This window comes from Rana temporaria, chromosome 13 (assembly GCF_905171775.1).
Source record: "Rana temporaria chromosome 13, aRanTem1.1, whole genome shotgun sequence".
NCBI classification, from domain to species: Eukaryota; Metazoa; Chordata; class Amphibia; order Anura; family Ranidae; genus Rana; species Rana temporaria.
The window spans coordinates 29,358,302-29,374,565 of NC_053501.1; the positions used below are offsets into that span (position 1 = coordinate 29,358,302).

Below are 16,264 nucleotides of genomic sequence, written 5' to 3' on the forward strand. Positions count from 1 at the left end.
CACCCCCAAGCCATCCATTGGCTTTGGGTGTGGACGCCGGCATTGAAAGTAAGGGAAACTGGCAGTGAAGTTTTCAGGCCTTCACAGCCGGTTACCTACTGCACATGCAAGAGTTGTGCTTTGCTTTCTGGATGGTCCTGTCTTCTGGGGGATACACAGGTCCCAGAAGGCAATGGGGAAGGAGGGGTTGGACATGACTTGGATCGCCGTGCAGTGATCTTACCAGGGAGCAGGTATTGGTTTCACCCCTGTTTTTTGTCTTTCCAGTGCTCTCATTTGCCAGACCAACTATAGATAGGGGCAGGTCTAGGTTACCATCTGCCCCCTGTCTATTGATTAGCACACCTGTGCTCCTCCTTGAGAGGCTTTAAAAATCATAGTTGGGACTGCAGCTACACAGAGTGCCTTGACGCTTGGCCTGCAGCTTCCCAGGTATTTGCAAAAAACTGCAACTAAACCTCTGTTTTAATTACATACAGTTAGACAGATTAATTTGGTTTAGTGCTTCTTGGGTTGGTATTTTTGAGCCTGGTCATTATGGAAACATTTTTTGTTTTCCATATATATACTTAATCGCATACTGCTAAAAGTGCATCTCATATAAAGTCTCAACCCTCCACCCTTTTTACACCTTTACAGGGATGGAGGCCTGTGGCAGTGTATACCACATGCCTCACACAAAGTCCCAACCCCATTTCACTTTTTTAACACTTAAGATTTAACTTTTTTTTTTTTTCTTTTACATGTAGCAGAATCCATTTTGCCCAAATTTGAGCTCCATTTGTGTGACAAATTATATACATTTTGTTTACAGTGTTGCATGACCATGCAATTGCCAGTTAAAGTAGTGCAGTGCTGAAGAGCAGATAATTGATTGACGTTACGCTTTAAGGCTGGTTTCACACTTATGCTGCGTTCCTGTGCACATCACATGCGATGTCTGTGCAATGGGAATTCATCCATATAGTTTGTATGTCTGCAATCGCATCACATTCGCAAAATGGTGCAGGAGTCTTTTTTTTGGTCCGCACTGGAATCGGATTGCATGGGTGTTCAGACCCATGCAATTTAAATCTAGAGTTCACACTGCGTTCTGCAAACCGATTTGGGAGTGTCATTAAATTTGCCACTTCCTGTATGCCTTCCTCTTGTGACCACAAAAATCATGGCTACCACATTAAATTTTATTAAAGCGGGGGTTCACCCAAAAAAAATTTTTTTTAAATTACATCGAGCAGAGCCAGCATACTAAGGACATTACATTTCGGCAGGTCATTTTTTTCTCGGTACATGCCTTTATATCCTGATGTCGTTCCGGGTTCCGATGACTGCAGGACTGGGCGTTTCTATCGTTCCGTTCGATGATTGACGTTTTGTGAAACAGGTGACCTGTCGCACAACGCGCGTCACCAGATGTCTGGAAATAGCCGAGCTGCGAGTCGGCACTATACGGCGCCTGCAAAGTCAGCTCTACACGGCGGGCGCAGGCGCCGTATAGTGCAGACTCGCAGCTCGGCTATTTCCCGAAATCTGGTGACGCGCGTTGTGCGACAGCTAACCTGTTTCACAAGACGTCAATCATCGAACGGAAGGATAGGAACGCCCAGTCCCGCAGTCATCGGAACCCTGAGGCTGGGATAGGAACGCCCAGTCCCGGAGTCATCAGAACGTGGAAGCCCTGGACAAAATCCGGATATAAAGGTAAGTACAGTGAAAAAAAAAAAACTGATGAAATGTCCTTACTATTGTAAAAAAAATCGTTTTTAGGGTGAACCTCCACTTTAAGTGGATCTCCACCCGCCCCCATGTTTGTTTCGCTCTCGCTTACCTTACGATGGTATCTGCACATTTCAGATGCCCATTCAGTGTTGTCCCGCTAAGATCCTCTCATGCCCGGCCACAGCTCTGTCCCACACCACCATGTTTTTCTGCCTGCCAACTCTTCTTAGTTCAGTGGGTGAATCTCCTGATGTCCCAACAGGCCCATCCCCCTCCTCCTTTCCTAAATAGGCTATGCATCCTGGGACATGTGGTGTGCATATCCCAAAAGTGAACTGTGTGCATGTCAATCGCCTGAGGATGGGGAGGGGAGGGGAGGCGGGGCTAGGCGGTTTTTACTTTAGAAAAAGTGCAATAACGTAGAGGGCAGGGGTCTCCAAACATTCTAAACAAAGGGCCGGTTTATTGTCCAGACTCTAGGAGGCCTGGACTTTGGCCAGAGGGGAGTGTACATTTTGCTGGTATTGGGGGAGGAATAGTGCCCCATTGTTGGTATCCTAGGGAGGATTAGTGGTGTCGGTGGGAAAAAATGGTGCTCAATTGTTGGTGTCAGATGGCAGAATAGCAAAATGAGAAACAAAAACTGGATAGCCGCACTCCAAAATGACTTAAAAAAGTTGTCTTTAATTTTCAACTGTACACACAGTCACTGCAACCAACAGAAAACAGGACAGCCGACAGTTTGGAGACCACTGGTATAGTAGATGGAAGGAGGGGTTGAGCAGAGAAGGTAGTGGAAGAAGGTGATGGTCTGCTTTAAAAATATCCATTGACGCTCTTCTTATCCCTAATAGGCCTTTTATGAATGGAGTGAAGCCTGCCCCAAACACTTCTGATGGTTTTCATAGCTCAGTGTCCTGTCCTCTTCTCGAAGATGGACCAGATGTTAGATTGAGTGCCCCCTAGTGGTATATGAACAAGCGATGGCCTGAACCTCACACAAGTGCAGCAATATTTCTTGTCGCCACAGATGACCTCAGCAGCTGCAACATTGCTCTCCTTTTTGCAGCCACTGAGCTCAGCAAAGCACGTTAAGCTTTTTCGGAGATCGGAGGACAACATTCCCTTCTGTGCTGCTAGGGGGCGCCTGTCCTAACGGCTGGTTTATTTTAGAGAGGAAGGACAGGACTAAGCTGCAAAGTTAAAGTGTTTGGGGCAGGCTTCAATATGGTCACAAGACCTTCATGTATGGAAGGAGCACACATGGGTGTTTCTAAATTCTAACATTCATGGATTTTTATTTTCTTCAGTTTGTAATTCTATGTAATTCTATGTGTACCTGGTGGATTCATCATTTGTACTTTGGTAATACTGCATAGTGATTGTGCTTTATTCTTCGATTGTCATGAGAACAGGTCTTATTGTAAAATGACTCTTCTGTATCTGCAGGAACGTATCCCTATGTGACGTCTTCCAATTGTACGGTAGGAGGTGTGTGCACTGGACTCGGAATCCCTCCTCAGAATATTGGAGACGTCTATGGTGTGGTTAAGGCTTACTCCACTCGAGTAGGCGTTGGAGCCTTCCCTACAGAGCAGATCAATGTGAGTGTTCTGGGGTGTGTGTTGGGGTTACGCTTTTTTATTTTATGGGCCTCTGTTTAGCAGGACTTGCATCTGTGTGATCAAAAACCAACTCCAAGCAATGGGTAAACCGGTGGACTGTTGAGGGGGAGCTGAAGTGGGAAGGGATCCCCATGCCATAATGTGCGAATGCCCCATGGCATACAGTTCCTCCTTCCAGCAAGTCCATGCTTCCACCCTCCTCATACCATGGCCACTGCTTCCATCTTCATCTGATCATCTGGATCTGGAGTCTTCAGCACTTGATTGGCCAGCCAGGAATAACATTCCTTCCAAAGGCATGTCGTCACCTAGACCATGCTCCACTGGTATCTAGAAATGCAACTTGACCACTTCAGCTCCAGAAAGTTTACCCCCTTCATGACGGGCCATTTTTTGCAATACGGCACTGCGTTGCTTTAACTGAAAATTGCACAGACGTGCAGGGCTGTACCCCAATAAAATGTATGTCCCCCCCCCCCCAAATCTTTTTTTTGGTGGTTTTTGATCACCTCTGCGGTTTAGTTTTCACGCAATAAACCATTAATTTTGAGAAACGTCTTTTTTTTTTTCCATACAATAAAATCGAATTTCTTCATCAATTTAGGCCAATATATATGCTGCTACATCTCTTTAGTAAAAAAAATCCCAATTGGCATATATAGTCTGCAAATATTTTTATTTCTTGTAATGGCGGAGATCAGCGACTTAAAGCAGGACTGATATTGCGGTGGACAAATCGGACACCTGACACTTTTTTTTTTTTTTTTTTTTGGGGGGGACCAGTGACACAAATACAGTGATCTGTGCTAAAAACAAATATGCACTGTCACTGTACTAATGACACTTGCAGCAAAGGGGTTAACATTGGGGGCAATCAAAATCTGTTCCCTGTGAGTGCTTTCTAACTGGGGGGGGTGTTTATATAGGCAGACCGCCGATCTGCCTTTCTCCTAAACGATCGGCAGATATCTGGTTCCGCTGGACCTGCTGTGTCCAATCACATGCGTGCCCCATACCCAGAAGTGCCAGATCATAAATGATGGCTTGGACCAGGGGAGGCCGCCTCCCTCGGGAACAACCAAGTCACAGCAACTGTTGCTACATCAACTCTTACTTGGCAGCCTACATCAGGAGCGGCTGAGAGCAAAGAGATGGATAAAATCCAAGAAGTACACGGACAGACTCCTCTGGAGAATGTTGGTAAATTGTCAACACGTACCCACAGGAGTTGGTTTGTCCCGCCACCAACAGCACGCTGAGATGTGCGCTGAACTTGGTGTACAATTGCAAGCAAAATAAAATTGGGCATGGAAGAAACATTGATGGCAGAAGACCTACAGAATCTCTTTGCCCAAAAATGCTACTGCTTATTTTATTTTTTATTTTTTTTCTTAAAGCGGGGTTCCGGGAATAATTTTTTTTTGCAAGCTAAATTTAGTTACATTAAATAGTCCCTAAAACATATTAATCGCTCCCCCAATCGTTCCAGAAATCATTGCAAACACTTGCCTTTTATCCTCCAGCTCATGCTGTGGCCGTATCCATCATGTGCGGGCATGTGAAGCCCAGTTCCTTTTTCTTCCTGGTTTTCAGGCAGAGGTGCATGCTGGGTGATTTTTTTTTTTTTTTTTGTTGGCATAGTAACGGCCAGAGACTCCTGGGAAATGAATGTCATGTTTTCCCAGGAGGCAATGGGGTCTTGGGACAGGAAGTTGAACCACCTACAACCAGGCAGATTACGAATACTGCCTAGTAACAGCCAGATAGAAGCGAGTAAAAAAAAAAATAGAGATTATTTATTTATTTATATATATATATATATATATATATATATATATATATATATATATATATAATAGTTCATTTTTAGTGTGGAACTCCGCTTTAGGTGACTTAAAGTGAATCTTTAGTCTTTCAACTTAAATCTATTTTAATTTTAAAACCTTTTTTCTTTTTCTTTTGTAGTTCCACTATTCATCCAAAGTCGCTTGCCTAGGTGAAAGACCTAGAATCCTCAAACCCTGCTGGGTTTCATGGGGGGAAAAAAAACCCTGTAGTGTGTACCCGACTTTTTTAAAGTGGTGCCATTTACTATTAATCGTATTATGCAGATCTAATTGCTGTAAAACTAAGCAGACCTTTTGGTACCACACAAAGCTTTAGCAAGTTCCCATTGCCTACTTTACTTGATGTGAAGCCGATTAAATGTACATGGGTGACCGGGTCACTTTAAAGTGCAGTATTTCATGTCTGACTAAAGCGTAGCTTTTCATCTCTTGCAGGATATAGGCACTCTTCTTCAGACGAAGGGTCATGAATGGGGAGTGACCACAGGCAGGAAGAGAAGGTGTGGCTGGCTGGATCTGGTCATTTTAAAATACGCCCATATGATCAACGGATTCACTGCGTAAGTCCGCGGCTTTTCTCTAAAATGCTACAAAGCGCCAAGATTTTGTACAGATCGCCATCTGTTATTAAACTGCCTCCTTGGGAGGGGGGCACGGGGGTTGTCCAATTGCAACCCCTATCGTATTCAAACTCTCGTGTCTCTAATCCCATTGGAAGATGTAGAAAAATTTAATAGCTTTACTCTGCATTCTACGGCTTTTATTTTGTATTTTTTTTTTTCTTTTAAATGCAATAAGATGGTTTCAGACTTTTTTTTTTTTTTACATGTTTTTAAGTTCAATGTCCATGTCACATTACAAGGTAAACTTGGTATCTTCAGCTTCAGTAAGATGCAAAGTATGTTCATATCATTGAGATATCCCTGAAGATTGGTTCCAAAATGGGATTACCGTTTCAGTTTTATCTGACCTAAAGGAGGAAAACAAATGAAATGTCATTTAGTTTAAAGATAATCTATTGTCCTTCAAAAATGCTTATTGGCAATCCCAAACCAGAAGAAAGACCTAAAAGCATGGCATTTGTTTCTATAGTAACCAACTTTTTGGGTGGAGACGAGCAGATTATTCCTTTAACCACTTTAGCCCCGGATCCCAAACAAAATTAACGCACTTTATTTTTATTTTTTCCCACAATAGAGCTTTCAGTTTTGGTGGTATTGGATCACCCCTGCGGTCTTTATTTCTTGCGCTATAAATAAAAAATGGTGACAATTTTGAAAATAATTCAATATTTTTACTTTATTTTTATTTTTTTCCGCAATAATAAATATACCCAAAAAATGATCTAAAAAAAAAAAACGTTTTTTTCCCTCAGTTTAGGCCGTATTCTTCTACATATTTTTGGTAAAAAATCGCAATAAGCATTTATTGATCGGTTTGCGCAAAAGTTATAGTGTTTACAAAATAGGGGTTAGTTTTATGCCATTTTTATTTTTTTACTAGTAATGGCGGCAATCAGATTTATTTTTTTATATATTTATTTATTTTCTCCTTAAATCAATCTCGAGTGTACCTGTAGGACTGGGAAACTTGCACTGACAGTTTGTATTGCAGGCCCATCAGCATGGGTCTTCTGTAAAACAGCCTTGGGACCCCAAAAACCAGGGGTGCTCTATCATGCAACGCCACACGTTGCGGATGGTCACCTGCCACACGTTGCGGATGGTCACCTGCCACACGTTGCGGATGGTCACCTGCCACACGTTGCGGATGGTCACCTGCCACACGTTGCGGATGGTCACCTGCCACACGTTGCGGATGGTCACCTGCCACACGTTGCGGATGGTCACCTGCCACACGTTGCGGATGGTCACTTGCGTCACCTGTCGCTGACTGCTAAAGAACCCCCCCCTTTCAGTGTCCCCCCCCCCTCCTGTCACCAGTAACGGCAGCGGCGCCGGGCTCCTCAATGCAGCGGCGCCGCTCACTGGCTGACTGCTAAAAAAAACCCTCCCCTCCTTTCATTGTCCTGCCCGCCCGCTCCTCACTAGTTATAGCAGCATTGCCGGGCTCCTCAAGGCAGCGGCGCTCACTGGCTGACTGCTTCCCAACCCCCCAACCCCCCCAGCTTTCAGTGTCCTGATCGCCCGCCCGCTCCTGTCACCAGTAACAGCGCGGCACCTCACAGGCAGCGGCGCCGCTCACTCGCTGACTCCTCACAGGCAGAATGGGCTGGCGAGCGTCAGTATGCCGCCCCCCAAAAAGTGCCGCCTGGTACCACCTGGTCCCATCATAGTCACCTTAACTAACCATTAGTAAGGTCTGAGGTAGAAAGGGGTGGTCCAAAACTTTCCACCAGCAAGTCGCTTGTCTGGGAGGGTGCCCCTGGGTTTTGGGATACATTGCAAGATATGCACACCAAGTGCCTGCAGAATAAATGTCTCTAGGGAGATCACAAAGTTCCCATCACTGAATGACAAATACTTATGGATTTATTGATCTCTTACAGCTTGGCTCTAACGAAACTGGACATTTTAGACACACTGGATGAGATTAAAGTTGGTGTGGCCTACACACTCAAGGGGAAGAGGATCCCTTACTTTCCAGGTTTGTGCATTACAAATAGTTTTGTCCAATTTAATTTTTCGCCTGGCTTTTATAAATCAAGCTAGCCAGCTTAAAGTGCTTTCACAGCCTGCATTCTATGCATTGGGGTAAAAAAAAAACACTTTTGTGCTGTAGGAGCCCCCCCTCTTACCTGAGCCCGATCCCATCCAGCAAAGTGCATGAGAGCAGTAGCTCTCGCATCGGTCTCCCTCATTGGGCAGATGAGGGCAGCGGTGGCCATTGGCTTCTGCTGCTGTTAATCAAATGCAGTGACGGGGGCAGGGCTGAGTCACCCCGGTCTGTCAATAGACGCAGCTCAGGCACAAGCCCGCACCCCCAGGGAAAGCGGAGGGCCCCTGGAGCACCTATGGAGGACTGGGATTGGGGCAAGCTTTAAAAGGGCCACTGTAATATTTAGGTTGACTGCCTAATATGAATACTGAAATAGAAGTAATACCAGACGCCTCCAAAAAACTAAAGGGGTTGTAAAGGTTTTTTTTTTTTTTTTTTTTCTAAATGGGTTCCTTTAAGCTTGTGCATTATTGGTTCACTTTTTCCTTCGATTTCTCTTCTAAATGTTTTCTCTTTGTCTGAATGTCTCACTTCCTGTTCCTTCTCAGTAAACTTGCCCCATCATCCGAGCTGTTCTGGCTGGGGGTTAGTCAGGGGGCTCGCCCCCTCCCTTGGGACTACATCCCTGCGGGGAGACACTGTGGCGTCTCCCTGCAGGGATGTAGTCCCAAAGGAGGGGGTGAGTATGCTGACTAACCTCCAGCCAGAACAACTCACATGATGGGGCAAGTTTACTGAGGAGGAACAGGAAGTGAGACATTCAGACAAAGAGAGAATACATTTAGAAGGGAAATCAACAATGCACTAGCTTAAAGGAACCTATTTAGAAAATAATAAACAAACCTTTACAACCCCTTTAACATCCCTAATCCCTTATTACTACCCTGATCATCAAAATATAATTTGGAATCTGCATGGTGTCAAGAGTTCACAACACATTGCATTCTAAATGAATCGGCATTTACACAATATTTGACTTTTTCTTTTTCTTTTTTTTTCAAGCAAATCAAGAAATTTTACAACAGGTAGAAGTAGAGTATGAGGTCATGCCAGGCTGGAAGAGTGACACCACAAGTGCCAGAAAATGGGAGGAGCTTCCTGCCAATGCCCAAAAATACATCAGATTTGTGGAAAATCAAGTCGGAGCGCCTGGTGAGTGCTTTACACTTTTTTTTTTTTTTTTTGTACAATATATGCCAAGTGACGCTTGTTGCTTGGAACTGGATTGCTCAAGAAGGCTTTAAGTGTGATGAGCTATATGGTCTCCTCTGATCAGGGTGGGGATTAGCCGCGTCCCGTAAATTTGTGGGTAAATATGAGCTTTAGCTATTCAGCTCTTTTCTGTCAATCAACTAAAGCTGGCCGATGGTGGAACAAATGTCGTTCTTTTCAACAGGGACTGGCTGAGATCCAAACCATGTATGGGCAGACTGACTGTACCCAAGTCGATCAATCGATTAACCAGCCTGCTGGATTTTTCATGCAATTTGATTGCTGGCGGGATTCCTTCATCAACAATGACTGATGGGGGAATCAAGTGATTTTCGCACCATTAATGGCCGAAATAAGTCTAGTCAGGAAATGTTTAAAATTTGTAGCGCCACCTGCCAGGTGAATGAGAGGAATAATTTATGAATTATGTAATCGCCTTCCTAATAGATTTATTATTATTATTATTATTGCTATACATTAATTGCTATACATTACCTAATCAAGGACAGTTGATGATTGCATGTGCTCAGATGGGTCTTGAACAGCTCTGTACTGCCCACAGCACATGAATAGGGTGCACATAGCTTGGCAGATGGGTTAACTTGGACCAGTGATGAGAAACTTGGCAGGATTGCCAGCTAACCACTTTAGCTCCAAAAGATTTAACCACTTCAAGACCAGGCCATTTTTTTGCTATTCAGCACTGCGCTACTTTAACCGACAATTGCGTGGCCATACAATGCTGTAGCCAAACAATTTGTATCCACTTTTTTTCACACAAATGCAGCTTTCTTTTGGGTGATATTTAATCATCCCTAGTTTTTTTTATTATTTGAACAAGAACAATTTTTGAGAGAATGTTTTACTTGCTGCTATAAAACATACCGTAAATAAAAATCAATCTCTTAATTTTTGGTTAAAATGTATTCTGCTACGTGTCTGGTGAAAAAAAAAAATCCCAGTAAGTGTATATTGATTGGCTTGTATGAAAGTTATAGCATCTACAAACTATGGGATATATACTGGAATTTTTATTTTATATTAGTAATGGTGGTGCTCAGCGGTTGGGCTGTTCAGGTCTGCATGTCCTATTTGTCGGCGGACCTGAACGGCTGCTCCATACATCTCCTCCTATGGAGTGTCGGATGTCGGCGGAGACATGTCCACTGACATCTGATCCGCTAAAATCAGACCGATGGCGACACTTCACCATCTGTCCATATCGGATCGGGTGAGATCTCATAAAAATGGACATGCTGTCTGCTTTTTTTCATCAGATCTCTCCATAGGAGACAGCGGCACTGCACAAGCCCCTCCCCACTCAGTGAGCAGTGAGGGACTTCTCATCCGCCAGCTCAGCGAAGATCCACAGATCTCCCGCTGAGCTGGCGGACTCCGCTGAGATGGATCCACCTAGTGTGAAAGGGGCCTTTGAATGGGACTGCCATAGTGTGGTGGCCAATTTGACACTAACTGACACTGGGGGGAACTGGACTAACTGCCAGTAACATTATTAGTGCTAATCTGTCACTGTACTAATGACACTGGGCAGGAAGGGGTTAATATCTAGGGCGATCAAGGGGTTTAATGTGTGCCTAACCAGTGTTTGTACTATATGCTGATTTTTACTGGGGATCCGGTTGCTTTCCCTCCCTGCTTAGCCAGGAACTAGATCCCGTGTCACGGAACATGACTTTGTTTACATTCAGAGCTGTGTTCGGTGAAGCTCAGTTAATTATTGGCCGGGACCAGGTGATCAGCGTGTGCTGTGACGAATCGCAGCACAGCTGGGCGCATCCCCCTAATGCAGAATTTGTGTGTGTAAAATTGTATATCAACAAACATGCAGTGTGTGTGTGTGTGTGTGTGTGTGTGTATATATGTGTGTGTGTGTGTATGTATGTATGTATGTATATGTATATGTATATGTATATATATGTGTGTGTGTGTGTGTGTGTGTGTGTGTGTGTGTGTGTGTGTGTGTGTGTGTGTGTGTGTGTGTGTGTGTGTGTGTGTGTGTGTGTGTGTGTGTGTGTGTATATGTATATATATATATGTGTATATATATATATATATATATATATATATATATATATATATATATATATATATATATATATATATATATATATATATATATATATATATCAGGATTCGAGAATTGTGTGCCATTTATTTATTTATTTATTTATTTATTTATTTTATTTTTTTCCTGTGTAGTTTTTACAAGCACACTGACACTGTCAATTACAAATTAGAGCGCCCTCTCCTGGCAGAGTATGGGTGATCCAAAGAATCTTTTGCCAGTCATAATAAAAGTGCAGAATTTTCATATTGTGTACCTCTAGGATTGTGTGGAATGCAGCTGGTAATATGTCTTTCTTTTCTCTATGCAGTGAAATGGGTTGGCGTTGGAAAGTCTCGAGAGTCTATGATTGAGCTGTTCTAAACTTCCATGTCCTTGTCACTGATTTTCAAGACAAAGCACCGCCATTGTCAGTGACTGTAGTGACTTGTGTACGCTGCTACATGTTCTGGACCTGCTGTGTGAATGGTTTCCCACTTTGGTAAAAATTGTGATGATGACTTACAGCCATCTAAATAAAAATCGGTTTGAAATAAAAACACTTGTCTGGTCGCAATACTGTAAAGGAGCGCATTAGACCTGAAAACATGAACGGGTTTGTTTTTTTTGAACAAGTTGGTAGAAAAGAAAATGGCTGTCTGCTTACCCACCCCCACTGCGCTCAGCTGGAGAAAAACCTTAAACGATATATAGCTGCTGCTATTATGTGAAATAGAATGAATGAATGAATGAATGAATATATACGTGTAATGACACCTATCAGTGAACAATGTGTCAAATATATAAAGCAGCGATTGCATAAATTAAAACATACATAAATGAATAAACATATAATTTAAGTGAATAAATAAATGAGTGAATGACCACCCTATATGTGAATTCAAAAATCAGACAGTGAAAAAATAGTTTTTTTTGTTTTTTTACATTTTGGACCCAGAAGGAAAAAAATTACAGAATGAAATGATAAAATCAGCTGCAGTTGGCAAGTTTTCCCCCTCAATATTTCAGCGGGGAGGAGTCCTCTATCCACCTCGCTTCTACAAATGTAGAAATTGTTTTACTTGGTTTTTATTATTGAGGGGGAAGAAAAAAAAAAAAAAAGCTAAACTCTTCACTAATCTGAAGGAAAAAAAACCTTACCTCTTCACTACTTTTTTTTTTTTTTTATAAAAAAAAAAAATCTAGACTTTAAGAATGTTTCATGAGAAATATGAATTCATATACAGAATGTTTATAGTGCAGCACTTTACAATAACGTTTTCTGATGATCTCTGGCCTTGGTGGTCACACCAGATGCAGTTCCGCTTTTTTTTCTGCACTAGAATGCATGCAGTGTATTCAACGGATCTAGTTCACACCGGTGCAGAAAGAAAAGTAGAGCGGGCTGAATTTATTTCTTTTTTTCTGCACAGAACTACTGTACTGGAACCTAGCAAATTGTATAAAAAACGCACTGGAACTGCACGTCGGTTCTGGTGCAGAACCTGACTGGAACGGTCTGCACTAGTGTGAACTAGAGCCATTGGAATGCATGGAAATAACTGTGCATGCATTTTTAGTGCAGGGGGGAAAAAGCACACTGAATTGCATCTGGTGTGAACTGGCCCTTAAAGGGGTTGTAACCCTCATACTTTTTATGCATGCTATATATTAAGGTGACAACTTCTGTCGCTGGTCGCGCCCGCCCGAGGCCTGTAATTCCCACGCCAAATACGCTCTTCCCCTCTGCCTGTTGTCTTAGCCATTGGCTCTCGCTGCTGCCAATCAAATCCAGACCAGGGGGGCAGGGCCGAGTTCGGCACTCTGTGTCTAATGGATGCAAATGCTGGACTCGGGAGCACGCCCGCAAGGTAAACCGCCCCACCATCACTTTAAGGTTGAACCACATTCCAAAAACATGAGTAAAACGCAAATGGCTTTACTGTGGCCATGCTGCTGCTTAAAAAAAAAAAAAAAAGCATTGCACATTTTTTAAATCGCATTATGCTCCGCTTGCCTTGGGACTTCAAACGCATTAAAAATAAGGAACGCCAGGAGGAGACTACATGACCTTTCTAGGTCATGTTACCGGCCTGTCTTGCAATCCATTCTCTGTTGCTTTCAGCAGAGACTTTGGAGGTAGCGAATGCTCCACACATGGCATGTTATGAATGGGCTGCACAATGCAGGTCTTGTGGAGTCACCTAGTAGTTTATAGTGGAAGAGCGGATTATAAATGAGCCCCTTTGCTTGTCTCCTGTTTGGCTGTGCAGTGTGGGAAAATGTGAGTCCTCTAAATTTCTGGGTATGTACAGCTCTTTCCATCCAAAATGTAGTATTCTGTGTCTTCTTGGGACACTTGACCAGCTTGTGTGTCAAGGAAATGCCTTTGTTCAAAAGAGAGAGCATGAAGGGTAATTGGATTGAGACTCTTAACACGATTATTATTTTTTTGTGTGCATTCATCGTTTGCTAAATAAGATATTGGCACACCACCCTTCCAAATGACTTCAAATATTATGATCATTTACAGCAGCCCTCAAAATTTCCACTCGCCTACTAGCATTTGGCGAGTGGATTTAAGCTGGGGGCGAGTGATGACAGGGCTACATGACCAATGTCCCTCCAATCTGTGCCTACACTTAGAGTCCCGATGAGATTGGCGGCCGAAGAGGAAAGGTGCATGCTCGGGAAAAGTAGTCTGGTGAGCCGCGCACAGGCAGAGCAGTACACAGGTGCTCTCCTTACAATTCTCATTAAGCCATGGGACCTAACAGTATGACCTCTCTGAGCCTGCCCCCCTCCCCCCGGCCCCCGACCAATGTAGCTGGAGAGCAGAAAGTAATGAGTGAGGTGGAGGATTGCAAAAATTACCACTCCGGTGCAGCGCTCACTGAAAGTTGCCCTGACATGAGAGCGGAAGCCTTCTAGTTTGTGCAGTTTTCCTCTCCTTGTGCTCTATGTAAGTGTCCAACAGTTTAGCCTGAGCACTGTGAACAGACTGGTCTCAATGTGTGCTGTGCGCTGTCAGTGTGCGCTGTGCTATGGTGTCAATGGCTGTGCAGTTGTGTGGATCTCGGCGCTGGATTGTACTCCCTCCCGCTGTGCTGCAGCTCCTCTCCGCCAGCCTGAATGAAAGGGGAAGTGGGGACATGCAAGCGTGGAGCCGCACACACAGGCTCCTGATGAGATGAATGGGAGAGAGAGAGAGAGGATGGATGGGAGTTGCAGAGGAGACAGCAAGAGAATGGGGAATCGGTTCTAGTGCCCTGTCCCTCTGGTCTGCCCCCAGTGCCCTGTCCCTCTGGTCTGCCCCCAGTGCCCTGTCCCTCTGGTCTGCCCCCAGTGCCCTGTCCCTCTGGTCTGCCCCCAGTGCCCTGTCCCTCTGGTCTGCCCCCAGTGCCCTGTCCCTCTGGTCTGCCCCCAGTGCTCTGTCCCATTTTGTTAAAGTTGTTGTTGTTGGTAATATTTAATTTTGTAACTTGATTCTGCATAAAACATTGTCATTCCATGAGATAATCTACGAGGGCGTGTTTACGGGTGCAATTAGGCGCAGGGCAGTGTATGAATTAGGTGGGGCAACTGGTGGCGAGTAATTCTTGAGGCCTGGCTAGTAGCTCAGGACTTGAAATTTTGAGCCCTGATTTACAGTATAAAGCGCCAGCAGTTGCATAACATTCATTCGTATTGGCCCCTGCACTCAAGGAGCTTAAATTCTAAGATCCACCAACTCTCATACCTATAGGGCCAATTTAGACAGGAGCCAATTAACCCACCAGCATGTTTTTGGAGTGTGGGAGGACATGCAGATAGTGTCCTGGATGGTATTTTGACTGGTTACCCTGTCTAACACACACATTCTGCCGCAACCAAATGGATAGCTGCTTTCCTTTTTAGAATGATGGAATCTGCAAACTGCATTTGCATGACTTTTTTTTTTTTTTTTTTTGTCAAATCAGCCTTCTGTAGTTTAGAAATGGAAAACTTAATCCTCCCTGTTTCAACAAACTTTCCTGCTACTAGTGTGTCTTACCTAGATAGTGTTTCCTCATTTCCACCTGCCCTGTAAAAAAAAAAAAAAAAAAATTTTACTATAGACCGGTATTTTCTACGCTAAAAAAAAGGCTGGTCATACAACTTTCTTGCACAATTTTTATTTTTAGATTGACCAAGTACAGACTATAGAGGGATATGCATTGTTCATATTTCATGTCTAAAGGATTAGAACCACTTGATAAAAATCCAACCACTATAACGATCTTACACTTCTATTGCTGACACTTCTTTTATTTTTTTTTATTTTTTTATTTAATTTTTTTATAAATTTATGGCTTTTATTATAACTGGTGATCCTGCCATAAAGATCTTGTTCAAGCACTTTTTTGAGGCGACTATTGTCTCCAAACTGAGTGTTGTCACTCCTGTCTCATCTATGGGTGCATGTGACAAGTGGAACTAACACACTGGGGGAGATTTAAAGGGGTTGTAAAGGTAAATTTTTTTATTTTTTTTAGCAGACACCCTAGGGAATAAAATGGCAGTCATTGCAACTTTTTTTTCTCGCACGGTATTTGCGCAATTTTTCAAACGCCTTTTTTTGTGGAAAAAAAAAAGTTTCATGGATTAAAAAATAGCAAAACAGTAAAGTTAGCCCAATTATTTTTGTATAATGTGACGCCAAGTAAATAGATACCTAACATGTCACGCTTTAAAATTGCGCACACTCATGGAATGGCGCCTAACTTCGGTATTTAATCTCCATAGGCGACGCTTGAAATTTTTTTACAGGTTACTATTTTCGATTTACAGAGGAGGTCTAGTGCTACAATTGTTGCACGCGACGATACCTCACATGTGGGGTTTGAACGGCGTTTACATATGTGGGCGGGACTTGCATGCGTGTTCGCTTCTAAGCGCGAGCGACAGGGGCGTTTTTAAAATGTTTATTTTACTTCATTTTTTTTATTTTTACACTATATATTATATAATGTAAACATCCCTTGTAATAGGAATCACTGTGACAGGTCCTCTTTATGGAGAGATGTGGGGGTCAATAAGACCCTGCATCTCTCCTCCAGGCTTTACAAGCATTGGATCTGTGAAAAAAATTCACAGAT

At 43.2% G+C, this 16,264-nt stretch overlaps 1 protein-coding gene across 1 annotated transcript in view; it reads left to right on the top strand.

The window, feature by feature from the left end:
* The window catches only part of ADSS1 (adenylosuccinate synthase 1), a 55,095-nt gene extending 43,388 nt beyond the window's left edge, over window positions 1-11,707 (top strand). The window contains exons 9-13 of the mRNA XM_040333508.1: window positions 3,169-3,323; window positions 5,627-5,751; window positions 7,701-7,798; window positions 8,873-9,022; window positions 11,479-11,707. Of these exons, the coding sequence (XP_040189442.1) occupies window positions 3,169-3,323; window positions 5,627-5,751; window positions 7,701-7,798; window positions 8,873-9,022; window positions 11,479-11,531 (581 nt within the window). The 3' untranslated portion in view covers window positions 11,532-11,707. The remainder of the gene's footprint in view (window positions 1-3,168; window positions 3,324-5,626; window positions 5,752-7,700; window positions 7,799-8,872; window positions 9,023-11,478) is intronic.
* The last annotated feature ends 4,557 nt before the right edge of the window (window positions 11,708-16,264 follow it).